At 41.9% G+C, this 16169-nt stretch overlaps 1 protein-coding gene across 4 annotated transcripts in view; it reads left to right on the plus strand.

Annotated features, from left to right (window-relative positions):
* Window positions 1–16169, plus strand: part of BCAS4 (breast carcinoma amplified sequence 4) — a 48164-nt gene that overhangs the window by 14018 nt on the left and 17977 nt on the right. Inside the window, exons 3-5 of one of the 4 annotated variants that reach the window (XM_035121285.2) lie at window positions 504–605; window positions 2613–2747; window positions 6486–6517. In XM_035121285.2, the coding sequence (XP_034977176.2) occupies window positions 504–605; window positions 2613–2747; window positions 6486–6517 (269 nt within the window). The other 3 variants (XM_035121287.2, XM_060277307.1, XM_035121286.2) reach the window with 3 other exon arrangements.

A 16169-nucleotide genomic window follows, 5' to 3' on the forward strand; every position in this document is an offset into this window, starting at 1 on the left:
AAGCGTGCCTTCGGCAAGCGACAAACTCGGGGAGCGACCAGCTCCCCGGAACGGATCGCCTTCGTAAACCGAGGTACCACTGTACAGTATTGTTGTGTGAAAATACCGGTATGTGGTTTTTTTGTTGCAAATACATGTGCCCAGATTCAAAAGCAAAGGTAGGGAACCAGTTGTCCTCTCAATCTTGTTGAACTCTCATCAGGTAACAGGAGATGTAGTGCAGCAACATCTGGAGAATATTTTCATGGTTCTCAATTCATAACGGAGCACTTGATACTGTAGCATCATTGAGGATAAGTAGGTGTGGACTGAATGGGAGGCCATCAGGAGATTTATACAGTATATGCTAACTTTCTTAAGGAAAGTGCACAGTACTGATATAATATTTTATATAATATAAAACACAGTAATAGTACTTCAGTTTCTAAATAGTGAATGAAAGATGCCTGGTATTTATTGTTAGAGCTTTCTGATACAGATTTTTCTCCCCCTTGTCTATACAGATTAGAAGCAATACATCCCAACTCTTGGATGAGGCAATTCCACTAATTAAAGCCAAGGTGATAGAAATGAACAACATCTATACTAAAGTGGATAAGCTAGAGGTTTGTTATCACATCAAGTAATTGTCCTGAAGATTATGCATGTGAAAGTTCTTTTCTGCGTTTGTGTTGAAGATTTAAAAGTGAGCCTAGAAATCCGGTCGTGATGCCTAGAAACATGAAAACATTATTCAGCTCTCTGCAAGACTGATACGATGAAGCTTTTAATTCTTGTTGCATGTTTTTTGAATGCTGTGAAGAGGTCAGTGAAGCATCAAACTAAAGCCTAGAACATGCAGAGTTGCAGTAATACGATGCTTTTGTCAGCCTCCCCCCCCAAAAAACAAACAAACAAACAAACCAGGTAATAAAAACTCAGGTAAATACAATCTGCAGTCTTTGAAATCTTCATAGCTATTGGCTACAAGTATTTCAGTAGATTGAAATGAGACCTCTTAGGCCATTGATTCACCCACGGGACATTTATAAATATTCTAACTACTCAGAAGTGTTAGAATTTACATACAGAGCCTAAGGGCACTTTGAGGAGTGTACAGTTCATTTGTGCTACCTAATGCCCTTCTCTGCTGAACCAATCCTGAAGTCAACTGATAGACTGAAAATGGGAATGTTCTATGTATGTGATAGTTGCATGTGCATGGTTTTGTTGAGAGATGGGAATGTGTGCATATATGTATTATGAGGATTGTGTGTGTGAATATAAATGAATACAGATAAGGTATTGCATACGCACATTCAAATGTCTTATTTTACTCTATTAAATAGCAAATCTGCCTGCTTCTCTCTTCCACAGTGCATGTGTGTTGTGAATGCTGGATGTTTATGTGAGGGAAGGTTGTGTGACTTAACAGAATTATGTTTTCTCTTTAACAAGCCACATTCTTGTAATGGCCCTGAGGAAGTCTGCTTCTGCAGCAAAACATGGAAATATACATATGGCATTGTTTAATATCACTTTAAGTGACTCAGAAGTCTTTGTGTTATCAGGACTATAAATTCTTAAATTTCAAACCCAACCTCTGTGTGCACTGATGGAAATTCTTCCTAGCACAATTGAGTCTGGAATGTTAACATTATATGTGTGTATGATAGTTGAAGGAACCTATTTGCATTTCTTATTATATTATATTAGATTTGCATAGTTAATTAAAGCATTTGAAAGTGCCCATGCAAAAGTCTACATCTGTAAGCAATCCACTCATAGGTGGCAAGTGTAGCCAGGTCTTCAGTCCTTTGAATAAATGGATCTGCACATTTATCTTTCTAGTGCAGCAATATCAGTCTTTTGGCCATAGTAAGGGCACAGGGAATTCATTGATGAATTCATTAATCTCTCAGCCCTGACACTGAGGTCCTCCTCCAAGGGTCTTCTGCTGGTTCCCTCACTGTGAGAAGCGAAGTTACTTGGAGCCAGGCAGAGGGCCTTCCCGGTAGTGGCACCCTTGCTGTGGAACGCTCTCCCATCAGATGTCAAGGAGAATCTGGAGGTTTTTAATGCTTGATGTTTCTATTATGCTTTTAGATATACTATACGGTATTATTGTTGTTGTTGATGTCCAGTTGTGAAATTCCATATAGTAGATATGTAGTTCAAAAGAATATTATCCTCTGAACATTTTAGCGTTTTTCATACACCCCTGTTTACATAATCCAGTACTTTCTCCCCAAACCTAGTAAATATAGGACATTGTAAAAACATGTATTTTAAAGAAGCATTATCTTTATTACATCTCCAAGAAAATGCTGTTTTCGACAATCCTTTTCTGTACAGATGTAATGGAGTCCAATAAATTCTAAATATTATTTTCTGTTGTATACATCGTAATTTTGCTTGGACTAGGAGGAGAATTGGTACAGCCCTCTTCTTTTCACATGTCGCGCATTGATTTAGCATGACTGTTGCTCACAAAAAACTACTCGTGAGTTATTGGAGGAAGCAGAGACCCTGGAGAGATGTTTTTAAAGCTGGGATATAAAACTGGGGCAGCACTAAAACCAAATTTAAAAAAAGAGACTGTTTAGCTTTTATTTCTCTTCCGGAATTTCTAGGCATTTGTGAAAATGGTAGGACACCATGTCTCTTTCCTAGAAGAACAAGTCCTGGAGGCAGAGAAGGCTCACGCCATCTTTCCCTACGCTGTGCAGAAGCTGTTTGGCTCAGTAGCTATGCCTTCATTTAAAAAAGTAAGTGTCAAAGTTCTGTGATGCATTGGAGGAGGGAGGATGCCTGTTGAAATAATCTCCTTACAGTTATTCCATTCATCCAGTGTTGCTCTTTGTTTATATTTATTTATTTAGAGCATTCTACCCCAATCTTCAGCCAAAAAAGGGCTCCCAGAGTGGTTTGCATACAGTGGAAGAAAACAATGAAATTATTAACTGCTAACAGGGTGTTGTGGAATGTTGCTATGTACTTCTTTCTTACCTGGAATTGATGCTTTTTGGCCATGGGTGGAGAATCACTTTTAGAGACATGGAGCCCTGTTTAGAATTGCAATTTGTGGCCTCAAAAGCACTTCCCACTTACATCGGAACTGCTGATAAAATGATTATGTGGTCCATCATACCACTGCTAGAATTCAAGTCCGCAGCAGTTTGTGAACCTGAGACGTTGGGATACAACCTCTATTTTGACCACGAAAGGATGGCTCATATCACTTACCCAAGTACTGTAATCTTGAGTATGTAACTTACACACCTCCATTTCTTAATCACCAGATTAATCACCATGCCAAGTTCTGTGCAGGCATTGCAAAGGCAACCCAAGAAACTATTATCTATCTATTTACAATTTTTTATGCCACCTTTCATCTAAAGAAAGCCCTTATGAAGATAAAACCCAATAGAAATTAAAACTAAATTTATAAATTTCAATAAATTCATTGGACCAGAAGAGCAGTAAAAAAGAGGACTCCTAAAAGTACAGGAGAATAGGACAGACTTCTCCCTTGCTCCCAAAAGAGAGCAATGCATGAAGTAAACATGTACTGTAGAGTTTCATAAAAGGCCATCTCTCTAATAGTTGTGTTGTTTAGTCGTTTAGTCGTGTCCGACTCTTCGTGACCCCATGGACCATAGCACGCCAGGCACTCCTGTCTTGCACTGCCTCCCGCAGTTTGGTCAAACTCATGTTCGTAGCTTCGAGAACACTGTCCAACCATCTTGTCCTCTGTTGTCCCCTTCTCCTAGTGCCCTCCATCTTTCCCAACATCAGGGTCTTTTCCAAGGATTCTTCTCTTCTCATGAGGTGGCCAAAGTATTGGAGCCTCAGCTTCACGATCTGTCCTTCCAGGGAGCACTCAGGGCTGATTTCCTTAAGAATGGATAGGTTTGATCTTCTAGCAGTCCATGGGACTCTCAAGAGTCTCCTCCAGCACCATAATTCAAAATTCTCTAATAGTAATCTCCCTAATTTCTGAAGACTGGACAATCAGAGAAGGGTCCCCAGAAGCTGACATAATTTGTCAATCAGGTTCATGTGGGAGAAGACGGTCTTTAGGTACTATGATTCAAGCTGTTTAGCACTATAAATATTGCAACCATTTCTTTGGCTTGAGTTCAGAAACAACACAGAAGCCATTGACAAATCTTTAACCAGTGGAATAACATTTTCGTAGCAGCCAGTGCTAGTTAAAAGGTTGGCTGCCAAATTTGTTGAAAGTACAAACACTTTTCAGAGATAGCCCCATGTATAATTCATTGCAGCAGTCTATCCTGGATTTTGTTAGAGCACAGTAAGCTGTTGCCAGGTCATCTCTGTGGTGAGATGATTTCAGGACTTCAGATTGTTTGTAGGTGAATGTGGTTTTGTTCTGTTCCTTGCTAATGACTCATTTTGCCATGCTCTTAAAAGCTCTGCCATATTCTTTAAACAGAAAAGAATGGTGGACAGATCTCTTATAGTTTAAAATATAGTGTATTTCCTACAAATACATTTGAAAGAGTTGTAGGAAGATGAACTTTTTGAGGGTTATTTTCACCTTGAACTTTAAAGCAATTTGACTGCTTTTAAAATCCTGTTTAATTTTCTGAAGTGCCAACACAGAGGTCAGTTAATGCAAAATCATTGCTACTGCAGGGATACTTAAAATGGGCTTCTAATTAAAGTTACGTTGCTCAGGGCACGTTCATACAGCTCCATAACATATTTTCGGTACAGCACCCAACACTGGAAATGCAGAAAGAATGCCATTTTTGCATACTAGGCTAAGTGTTTTGCTTACATAAGGCTGCCATGCAAATGGAAGATCTATATTAGCTAAAATGTACTTCCAAGTTAAAAATCCCTCTGCATTTCGCTCCATGTTAGCAACATTCATTCACACAATAGGAGAGAATCTCAGAGTTTATTGTCACGTTTGAAAAGAACCTTTGAACTGGTTAGCAGAAAATTTAGTATCTCCAGATTTCTCAAAACATAGTTACTGAGTATTTGAAGGCAGTCAACAGAATGTTTTAATTGTCTCCATTGAAAACTGTTGTTTAGCTGAGGCATATGCAAACTCGGCCCTCCAGATGTTTTGGGACTACAACTCCCACCATTCCAGACCACTGGTGCTGTTAGCTAGGGATGATGGGAGTTGTAGTCCCAAAACATCTGGAGTGCCGAGTTTGTCTATGCCTGGTTTAGCTTGACCTCAGCAGTGGTTAGGGACGCGGGTGGCGCTGTGGGTTAAACCACAGAGCCTAGGGCTTGCCGATCAGAAGGTCGATGGTTCAAATCCCCATGATGGGGTGAGCGCCCGTTGTTCGGTCCTTGCTCCTGCCGACCTAGCAGTTTGAAAGCACGAAGTGCAAGTAGATAAATAGGCCCTGCTCCGGCGGGAAGGTAACCAGCGTTTCCGTGCGCTGCTCTGGTTTGCCAGAAGCGGCTTGATCATGTGGGCCACATGACCCGGAAGCTGTACGCCGGCTCCCTCAGCCAGTAAAGCGAGATGAGCATCGCAACCCTAGAGTCGTCCGCGACTGGACCTAATGGTCAGGGGTCCCTTTACCTTTACCAGCAGTGGTTGGTGGGGCAGCACAAGTAGGGTGACACTGCATGCCTGACTTCCCAATGCTGAGCATTGCTGCTGCTTGCTGGGAGAGATAGTAGTGGAGATCAGCTCTATGTGGGTGTGGTGGCAGGTGCATCAGATTGGATGATAACACCTGATCAATGAATGATGAACTTTCATGTGTGAACTTGTGCAAAGTTACCACTGCACGAATCTTACCACGTTGACTTACGTGTGAAACCTTAGCCTTATGTTTACTGTCACTTGTGGGATTAGAAGCCAGTCCAACATTTAAACATTGCATTTTTATTTTATCCTTCTGCTAAAGAATTCAAAGCAGTGTGCAATATTTTCTACTTGTTCTGTCAACAGTCCTTTGAGATAGATTAGGTTTCTTGTTCACAATATCATACTAGCTAAACCACATTAGAGACAGACAAGGTCATCTGGGCTTTAACAGCTAGGTCAGAAATCCTAGTTCAGTTGACTTTGGAAGTTAGTTTTAAAACTCATCTAGCTGTTGCATTGAATTGGAACTGAATGAGTAAAATGTTTTGTTGAAGCCATTGGAATATTAACGGAACTAGATTTAAGGTTGACTCTGGAACATACCTAAATGTAACTTCTCCTGCTTGTGTATTTAGTACATATTCATCCACACATGTACATGCAAAACAGTGTAAGACAGCACAACAGTTTAATCTTTCTGATTGCTCACAGAAGAAAAATATTTATCCCAGTCCCTCAGATCACTAGATGCAATAATATTTTGCATCTGGTTCCACCTATGTTGGAAATTATTGCTTTTGAATTATTGCTAAATGCATTTGACATTTAGAGGAAGATCACTCCCCCATATATGTAGGACATTGTTCCTTTCTATTTGTGCAATGTTTCTGCCCTTTTCTCTTTATTATTTCACTAGCTAATCTTTTCACTGACAGATCAACCATGCAGGTATGTAATCAAAATTCTAATACGGCTTTTACACTATTTTGGAAGCTTATTCAACAGCTGAATATAAATGTTAATATAGTAGAGAAAGAACTCAATGATGATTTTTGTTTGTATTCTGCTGAGTTTTGGTTTTCACACATACAATAATTTGCAGTCTCAGCTCCCTAAAGCCCATCCTCTTAATTCTCCCAAGTTAAATGGAATGTTATCTCACTGCCCATTTTACCCACACAACATCACTGTGAGGTAGGCAAGACAGAAAAATAGTGACTGGTCCGAAGGCTTATGGCTAAGAGCGGATCAGAACCAGAGCTGTCCTTTTTTCAGCCCAAGGGTTGCATTCCCTCATGAGTAGAGGGCCCCCTACAAGCCCCAAGAACCAGATAAAAGGACCTGGATGGCCCCATTTGGCCCCTGGTCTTCAGGTTCCCAACCTGTCCTATATGGTTGGACACACTAATACTACAGTATGCTGCGGATATTTGGTAGCACTATGGCCATGTTGACTTGTTCATATTTTGGAGCTCTGTCCATAACAAGTAGATGCTTGTTATCCATATTTCAGCAAAGGAAGAACTGTCTGTCTGAACAAAATCCCTGGTGTCGTCAGTTTGAAAAATAGCTTTGTGTTTTGGGAGGAAGGGCTTCTTAAGGCAGCACATGAAGGTTTTTGAATTGCACAGGTTACAGGTAGGTAGCCGTGTTGGTCTGGATCGAAGTAAAATAAAAAAAATTCCTTCAGTAGCACCTTAAAGACCAACTAAGTTTTTATTTTGGTATGAGCTTTCGTGTGCATGCACACTTCTTCAGAAGTGTGCATGCACACGAAAGCTCATACCAAAATAAAAACTTAGTTGGTCTTTAAGGTGCTACTGAAGGAATTTTTTTTATTTGAATTGCACAAACATTGTATGCCAAAAAACCCCATCCTTAGTTTAAATTGTGCTTAGGCTAATAGGGTATGTAAAAAAAAAAACCACCACTTGCTTATATGTGGTTGCATGTACTCCCAGCTTTGCCTTAGTTGATGGAATTAGACTGCCCATAATTTTCTAGATTAAAAAGTGGCAGCCCTGTAGCTGTTTAATGCAGGTCTGCATCACCTGAGCCCATGCCCCTTTTGCTGTCTCACTGCTGCTGTCGCTGCACATATGACACTCTCAAAGATCTGGCTACTTGCCAACAGAAGCTTGTTGATGTCACTTATCGGGTCACTGGAAAAGTGTCAGAGAAGCTACCTCTGGTGTGCATGAAAAGCAGGAGGCTAACAGAAGCAATATTGAGCAATGCTGGAAACCTCCAGGAAAGAGAAGTAAGGGTTAGAGGTCCTAGTGTGCAATCTACAGAGGAGCTTTTAACAACTTCTGCTGTTGAATACATAAGAGATATTTCTGAGTCATTTTGATCATGGCTGACTCTCACTGAAAGCTGTAACTGGCATGCTACTTCAGGTAACATTTTAGGGTTGGAATACCTCATATTTGTGTGGCCCTGCTCCTAGCTACCTTCCAGGCCCATATCTCGCTTCCCATGATTCCCCCCCTCCCAACTTCTGCCCCATTGCAGTTGTGTAGGACAAGGAGGAAGCCAGCAGTAAGTTGCAGTTTCCTAGGATAGCATATGGGAGACCTAAGTTTCCTTCTCTTCCTCTTCTCAGTTAAACTACTCTGGAGAGGTGGCAACTGGAGGTGCATGGCTGGGAACTACAGAGAGGTAGCATCCTCTCCTGTAAATATTCAGATTTTTCACTCACTTGGTGTTTCATAGGATCTGGTTTCACTGAAAGGAAATAATCAGAAAATGGAAGACAACAGTTACTTGCTCAGCAGGAAGAGGGAATCTGTGGCTCTCCCGATGTTGTTGAACTGATGTTGTTGAACTGAACCGATGTTGTTGAACTGTAACATCCATCACCCTGACCTTGCTGGCTGAGGCTGATAGGCATTGGAATCCAGCAACATCTTGAGTTCCCACTCCAACTTACTGAGTAGTTGGGCAGCCAGGACTCTCAAATTATCATCGTCTTGTATTCTAGATGCCCCTTTGAAGGAGGGCAAGACTATCTCTCTTGTAAAAGTAGTAGTGACTTGGCCTTCCTTTAAAAAAGCAAACCAGTTCCTTAAGAAATACGATCTAGCCAGTTATAGGCCTGTGTCCTGTCTTTAAAGAATTTGTTTGAGCAGTTGGTAGTAGAGCGACTTCGGATGTGTTTGGAAATAATTGAGGAAAGATGCACTATTTAGTCTGGTATCAGACCTCATTTTGGGGCAGAGAATACATAGGTTGCCCTGGTGAATTATCTGCTCCTGGATATAGGATATAGGAGGAATACTTTTCTGCTGATCTTACTGGACCTCTCAGCAGCTTTTCTACAGAGGACCATGCTATTCTAAAGGGCGAGTTGTCCTTTCTGGTCTGGGTGTTGGGGGTTGGTTTCTGGTACCGGTAGTTTTATTCTCCAATTAAACTGGATATTTGGAGACACAGGTTCAACCCAATGAACTTGGTGCATGGTGTTCCACAAGGTTTAGTTCTTTAACCAGTGCTTTTAAATGTGTAAGTTAAACTCCATTGAGAGTAGAGCTTAAATAAGCCAGAAATTGATGGAGTAGTTGTTACCCATTGGTGCAAGTCTGCAGCTTTGGGATCATCTGGTGGCGCTGTGGTTAAACCACTGAGCCTAGGGCTTGCTGATCAGAAGGTCGGCAGTTCGAATCCCTGTGACGGGGTGAGCTCCCGTTGCTTGGTCCCAGCTCCTGCCAACCTAGCAGTTCGAAAGCACGTCAAAGTGCAAGTAGATAAATAGGAACCGCTACAGCGGGAAGGTAAACGGCGTTTCCATGTGCTGCTCTGGTTTGCCAGAAGCGGCTTTGTCATGCTGGCCACATGACCTGGAAGCTGTACACCGGCTCCCTCGGCCAATAATGCGAGATGAGCGCGCAACCCCAGAGTCGGTCACGACTGGACCTAATGGTCAGGGGTCCCTTTACCTTTACCTAGATCAGAAAATAGAATGTAGACTTTTTTTTCGTACCGGTATGTATTAGAACAGACGTGTGCTCGGTGCTTTACATCGTTTCATTTCTTCTTGAAGCCTTTTTGTAGTTTTCTGGAGTGAGGCTTTTTGCCTTTGTGTTGTTTGCTTCCATGTGTTGTGGAATAGCAGCTAGTTGCAGCTGTCTATGTGTGCTGTATTCTGGCCTTAAAGAGCCTTGAGACAATATGCACAACTGCAATACTTTTCTAGCATTCTTTCTCTGTTTATGAAGAGCAGCACATCAGCATTGTATACTGTTGTCTCTGCTCCCCACCCCCCTTTTAGCATTCTCCAGGAACTCTGGACCGGAAGTTGCCCTGCCTTCACTAAACATTGGAGAGAGAATCCAGTTGTATTGGCTGAAGGGGGTGGTGCAGAGAAGTGTGCATGTCTTGCTCCAGCATTCACATTTTTTAAATGCTCAAAAACTTCAATACAGATTCAGCCATCTGATATGCTGTTTAGCCATCTGATGTGCAATGCATGGACAATGCTTTGTCTTTTTGGCAAATGCATTATCCTGCATAACTAAACACTTTAAAAAAAACCCACAGATAGTTATCTTGCTTTTGAGATCACAACATCATTTTTACTCGGGAGAACTAGAGAGAACTGATTAAAACTACAGCTTCTAGACAGTTCTGAAACCAAGATGCTATGAGACCACTGGCTGCCCATCTCCAGATGATAAAAATGCATGTTTTCAGCTGCCAAAGACTGAACCATAATGAAATCACTAGAAAGGAATGTTACGATCAGATTTCAAAGATCCTATTTTGGTGCAATTCAGCCGAGCTGCCTCTAGGGATGGGGGAGAAACTGGATTCAGTTTGCATTTAAGATTAATTTACCTAATTTGCATTTACCAAAACACAGCAATTCTTTGAAATTTGCACTTCTCCTAATTTTGCAGCTTCTCCGAAACTTCTCTTACCAAGTAATGAGTACAAAAATGCATCTACGAATTTCCATATTACTGAAAATAACACAAAAAATGCATTATTTTAGGGGAAATTGCTTTGCACAAATGCATATATTAGGCAAAATTGCAAGCAAATGTATATATCAGGAGAAATTTGCACTAACATGTTGATGAATTTTTATGAGAACTATTATTAAAAATGCAGGGTGATGCGGAAATATGGAGAATTGAATTTAAGATTGAAAAATTGAGAAACCGAAAATGGTAGATTCACCCATCCCTAGCTGCCACTATGCTATAAACCACCATAATATATTGCTACTTTTCTTTTCCATTGGCCTATTTGATCTATTGTGGAGAGCAAAAAAAACTCAACCCAGTCTTGGATTGGATCACATTTTTCTTTGGAATAACTCATCAGTGTCAAATGTGAGAACTTCTCCATGTCAGTTTTGTGCTACATTGGTACAACATTGGCCTGTCCTTCTTCCCCAGTGTAGGGTAATTTAGATCTTCAGATCCCTGAAAGGAAGGAAAAGAAATGAGGTGGACTTTGTGACCTAATGTTCCAATCCTCATAATTTTTCTGTGGATGGATACTGTTATGTGGGGATGCACTGTACATCAAGACAGTCCAGTTTCTTTGGTGCTGAATCTCTGCAATATGGTATCAAACAATGCATTTGCTTTCTTTATTTTGGACTCACAGCTGTCCATGGAGGTGCAGGTCAATTCTGTGTCCGGGACAGCTGCCTACCAGCTCCATCTGGTACGCAGGCTGAGACCCTACCTGCCCATGGACAGTCTTGCCAGAGTGGTGCATGCGCTGGTTATCTCTCGCTTGGACTACTGCAATGAGCTCTATGTGGGGCTATCTTTGAAAGTGGCTCAGAAACTACAACTAATCCAGAATGTGGCAGCTAGACTGGTGACTGGGAGTGGCCGCTGAGACCACATAACACTGGCCGTGAAAGACTTACTGTAAATTGGCTCCCAGTACGTTTCCAGGTACAATTCAAAATGTTGGTGCTGGCCTTTAAAGCCCTAAATGGCCTTGGCCCAGTATACCTGAAGGAGCATCTCTAACCCCATCGTTCTGCCCGGACACTGAGGTCCAATGCTGAGGGCCTTCTTGTGGTTCCCTCACTGCAAGAAGCGAAGTTACAGGGAACCAGGCAGAGGGCCTTCTCAGTACAGTGGTACCTCAGGTTACAAACACTTCGGGTTACAGACTCCGCTAACCTGGAAGTAGTACCTCAGGTTAAGAACTTTGCCCCAAGATGAGAACAGAAATCGCGCGCTGGCGGTGCAGCGACAGTGGGAGGCCCCATTAGCTAAAGTGGTACCTCAGGTTAAGAACAGTTTCAGGTTAAGAACGGACCTCCGGAACAAATTAAGTTCTTAACCAGAGGTACCACCGTAGTGGCATCTGCCCTGTAGAATGCCCTCCTAGCAGACGTCAAAGAAATAAACAACTGTCAGACTTTTAGAAGACATTTGAAGGCAGCCCTGTTTAGGGAAGCTTTTAAGATTGGATGAATCATTGTATTTTAATATTCTGCTGGAAGCCGCCCAGAGTGGCTGGGGAAACCCAGCCAGGTGGGCGGGGTATAAATTATTATTATTATTATTATTATTATTATTATTATTATTATTATATTTTATTTATTTTATTTTTACAGGAATGTACATTTGTTTCCTAAGTAATCGGTTCAAAGTTAATTTTTTTAAAAAATAAATGGTGTCAAGAGCATTGCAGCTATTGACAGTACTCCATCATATGTATTTGATATCAGGTCAGTATAATACAACAGTGTATTTTATGTGAATATTGTAACTTTATTTCTAGCTCCGCATTTGATTATCTTAGCATTTATTGTGCCTCCCAGCAGATTTGTTAGAGCACAACGCTGCATTCATGTTTCAGCCTGGGGGAGTGCCTTATGAATTGCATTGTCAGGCTTGTCCTGTGCTGCATCGATATCTATGAGCTACAACAGGGAAGCATAACTCGTTCCAGAGGAAAGTGGTTGGGAGTCTCCTGCCCTTTCCTGTCTCCCTTTGTAACTGCTCCTTCTGCTGGGACTGCAGCATGACAGTGTTTTTTTGCACCACTATTGACTAAGTGTCTGCATATGTTCCAGCCATGCACAGGCATATTTACAAAGGAAGGGAATTACCATACATTCTTGATCTGGGCCTGGTTGTCTCTGCAAGGGGTTGCCATTGCTAATTACAGGCGTTCCCCTTACGGGGGTTACAATCTGTTCCTCTGCACACATAAGTGAAATCACATAAATTGGGGAGCACCCCACTTAATAGGGAGGCCATGCGGGAAGGGGGATGGGGGGGAGAGAAAGAGACTCACCCTGGAAATTGCTCAGGGCTACTGCACAGCCTGCCCGCCTGCCTGAGGGGAGCCAGTGTGTGCAGTGGCTGGCCAGGATCGGTACAGAGGCAGGGAGAAGGTGCGCCACTGATCAATCCGACTGATCAATCCACCTTCCCTTGCTCAACCAGCAGTCCCGAGTAAGGGAAGGGCAATTTATTTATTTATTTCGCAGCGTCCCACATAAACGTGGTTGTCCGAGTGGAATGCACATAAGGGACGGAGCTGTAGTTAAATGTCTGGCATTTGGTTGCATGTTCCTTTCACGTGAATGGATTCGTTGCCGATACAGGAGAAGCTAATGTTCTACTACTGTACTTTTAACTAGAACAACAGTAGCAAGGATTGTCATGTTCTGGAACTGATTGCCCTTGATGAAATAAATCAGCACAGAGGAAACAATGTTTACATTATCATTAAAGATATTCCTTGCTACTTAGCTTGCCACCCTCCCTCATCCCATTTGTCTGCTAGTCAACATTAATATGCTCTGAGGCTAGATCTCTAATTCTGTTTTCCTTTCTCAGTTTCAAATTATATGCGGATCTCAAGTCAGTCCCACCGCCACTATTTTGGTTCGTTTTAAGGGCGGGGGGAGGTTTCTGTCAATTCAAGAGGGATTTCAAATTATGTTTGGGGAAAGGTGGACTCTCCCCTCCCCCCCATCATTTCTTCTGGAACTTGGGGCCATCCACTGAAGCAAGAAAAGAAAAATGTAGTTTTTTCAAACGGCACATAAATAAACCATGGCATTCACTGTGCAAGTTACAGTGGTGACCACTAATTTTGATGGCTTTGAAAGGGGAGGACACCTCATAATGCTTATATACTACCTACAGGTTCAGAGGCAGTATGCTTATAAGTTACTGGTTGCTAGGGTACAGCAGTAGTAGAGGCTGCTGTCCTGCATTATAGATCAAGTTTCATGACCCACCCAGCAGAACTAGCAAAAATGCGAGAGTGAATCATAGGAGAGACCTGTGAATCACACGAGTGCTCAAAGAGTTGTGTTAATAACAATAAAGAATTACTGCTAGGAGTTTATAGGCTGGTCTGGTAGGTTGTTGGAATTGCAATTTGTGGCTAAATGAGCCATAGCTTTGAGCCATAATGACACCCCTTAGGTGTCCATTACTTTGCATTTTCCAATTTTGGCTGGAAACTTGCACCCATAATGAAAGCTAATATGTACGACCAGAACTCCAGAAACCTCCACCCCAGACACATCTTAAAGTGATACATCTCCTGAAAATCATTTAAGTGATTCATTCGGAAAGGGCAGTAGCACAGCTTTTGAGTTTGTGGTGCAGTGTAGTAAATACTAAAATTCCTTCCCAGAGTGTATTGGAGCACATCTGCATGGATTGTACAGCTCTGCTTCTAGCTAGGATTTCACTTTAGCCCTGCCTCTCACAGTCTGGTTTGGGGAGTTGATTGCTGCCTTCCTGTCTCGCCCTCCCCCAACTCAACTTCATGCATGCCTCTGGTTAGACCCCTCCTATGCCATTTCCTGAGTGGTGTTGCCACTTTAGGTTAGGTCAGATTAGTCATGTTTTTTTGGACACCTACCACTTTTTACCGTGTTTCTCATATTATAAGACACGTCTTATATTTATTTTTTCCTCAAAAAAACACACTATGGCTTATTTTCAAGGGATATCTTATTTTTTTCCTCCTCCTCCTGCCGCGGCTGGCATTGCTGCTACGCCTATCACTATGTCTTATTTTCGGGGTATGGCTTATATTCCTTGAATGCTTAAAAATCCTGCTATGGCTTATTTTATGGGTATGTCTTAAAATATGAGAAACAGGGTAGAAAGGTATTTTAGCAACACTTCTCCAATGCAGTCGCCGCCGCCTTGCTGGAAATAGAACTCTGATGCTTTTTTTGAAATGTTAGGCACTTCACTTCATTTTTCAAAGTTTAGAACAAGTTTTGAAAGCATGTATATCATCTGAGCCTTTCTTTGTGTGTCTCCTCCACGAGACGTTCAGAGGGTGGCAACACGAGAATGGGCCTTTTCTGCAGTGGCTCCCCATTTGTGAGATGCTTTCTGCAGAGATGCTTGCCTGGTGCCTTCATTACATATCTTTAGGTATCAGGTGAAACTGTTTCTCTGCAACCAGGCCCTTGGCTGATTAATATTCTTTGGCTTTTTAAATGTGTTTGTGGGAGGGGGGGGTTATTCCTTTTTTTGTTTTATTATGTATTTCATGTTGTGCGACTTGTTGGCAGTCTGGGTGGGGCTTGCTGCAACCCCCCCCCCCCACTTCTCCGATGTATCAGTTGTCCCTGTTTAGGATTATAAACATCTGGAATCCGTTACTAGTAAGGGTGACTGAAGTAATGGAAAAACTACTAAATCGGTTTCCTCTTCTCTGCTTCCCCCTTCAGATTTTCAGGATTTTAACAAAGAAGCAGGAAGGTAAATATGAAAGAGGGCATGCTGATTCAGATCGCCCTGTTCTGCTTCTAAAAATCTTAATGTGGTAGTAAGAGCACAGAAATAACATTCTTGGACAGCTACACTTTGACTGATTTCTTTCCCTTCATTCATTTTGCTTACTATCACTATTTTACTCTAATCCTCTTTCCCCTCCCTCTCTCTCTCAAGCCGAGAATAGCAACCCTATTCTGAAAGTCATGCCGTTGTTGATGAGACTTGGGATGAAATAAAGTTCTGATTAGCAATTTATAGCTGTTGTTCCAAAACGGTTTGCTACCACTAGAGAACTGCTACGTAGTGCACCATGAGACTAAATTAAACAAAGGCTCTGGTGAGCCCAAAATATCAACCTTGGAGTAGAGTGCATGTTGCACCTATGCTTTGGCCTCAGAACATTCATCACAGGGGTGGAAAGGTACATTTTTGTCCTATCACAGCATTGTAATTGGAGTATGCAATCACTCTCAATACAGAGATGCAGCAGGATTATCGCTTTCAGAGGAGGCTGTCCGTGTATGACCATGTAGAAATACAAGTGTGAAAATTGCCTTACATTGAGAGATCTAAGCTCAGTACAGTCGTACCTTGGATCCCTAGTGCCACAAACCTGGAAGTGAGTTTTCCGGTTTGTGAACGCTCTTTGGAACCTGAACGTCCGACGTGGCTTCCATGGCTTCTGATTGACTTCAGAGCTTCCTGCAGCCAATTGGAAGCCACACCTTGGTTTCCAAAAATGTTTTGGAAGTTGAACGGATTTCCAGAACGGATTCTGTTCGATTTCCAAGGTACCACTGTGTCATTTATACTGGCTGACAGCACATCACCACAATTTTAGAGAGAGTTCTTTCTCAGCCCTT

Source organism: Zootoca vivipara, chromosome 7, assembly GCF_963506605.1.
Source record: "Zootoca vivipara chromosome 7, rZooViv1.1, whole genome shotgun sequence".
NCBI classification, from domain to species: Eukaryota; Metazoa; Chordata; class Lepidosauria; order Squamata; family Lacertidae; genus Zootoca; species Zootoca vivipara.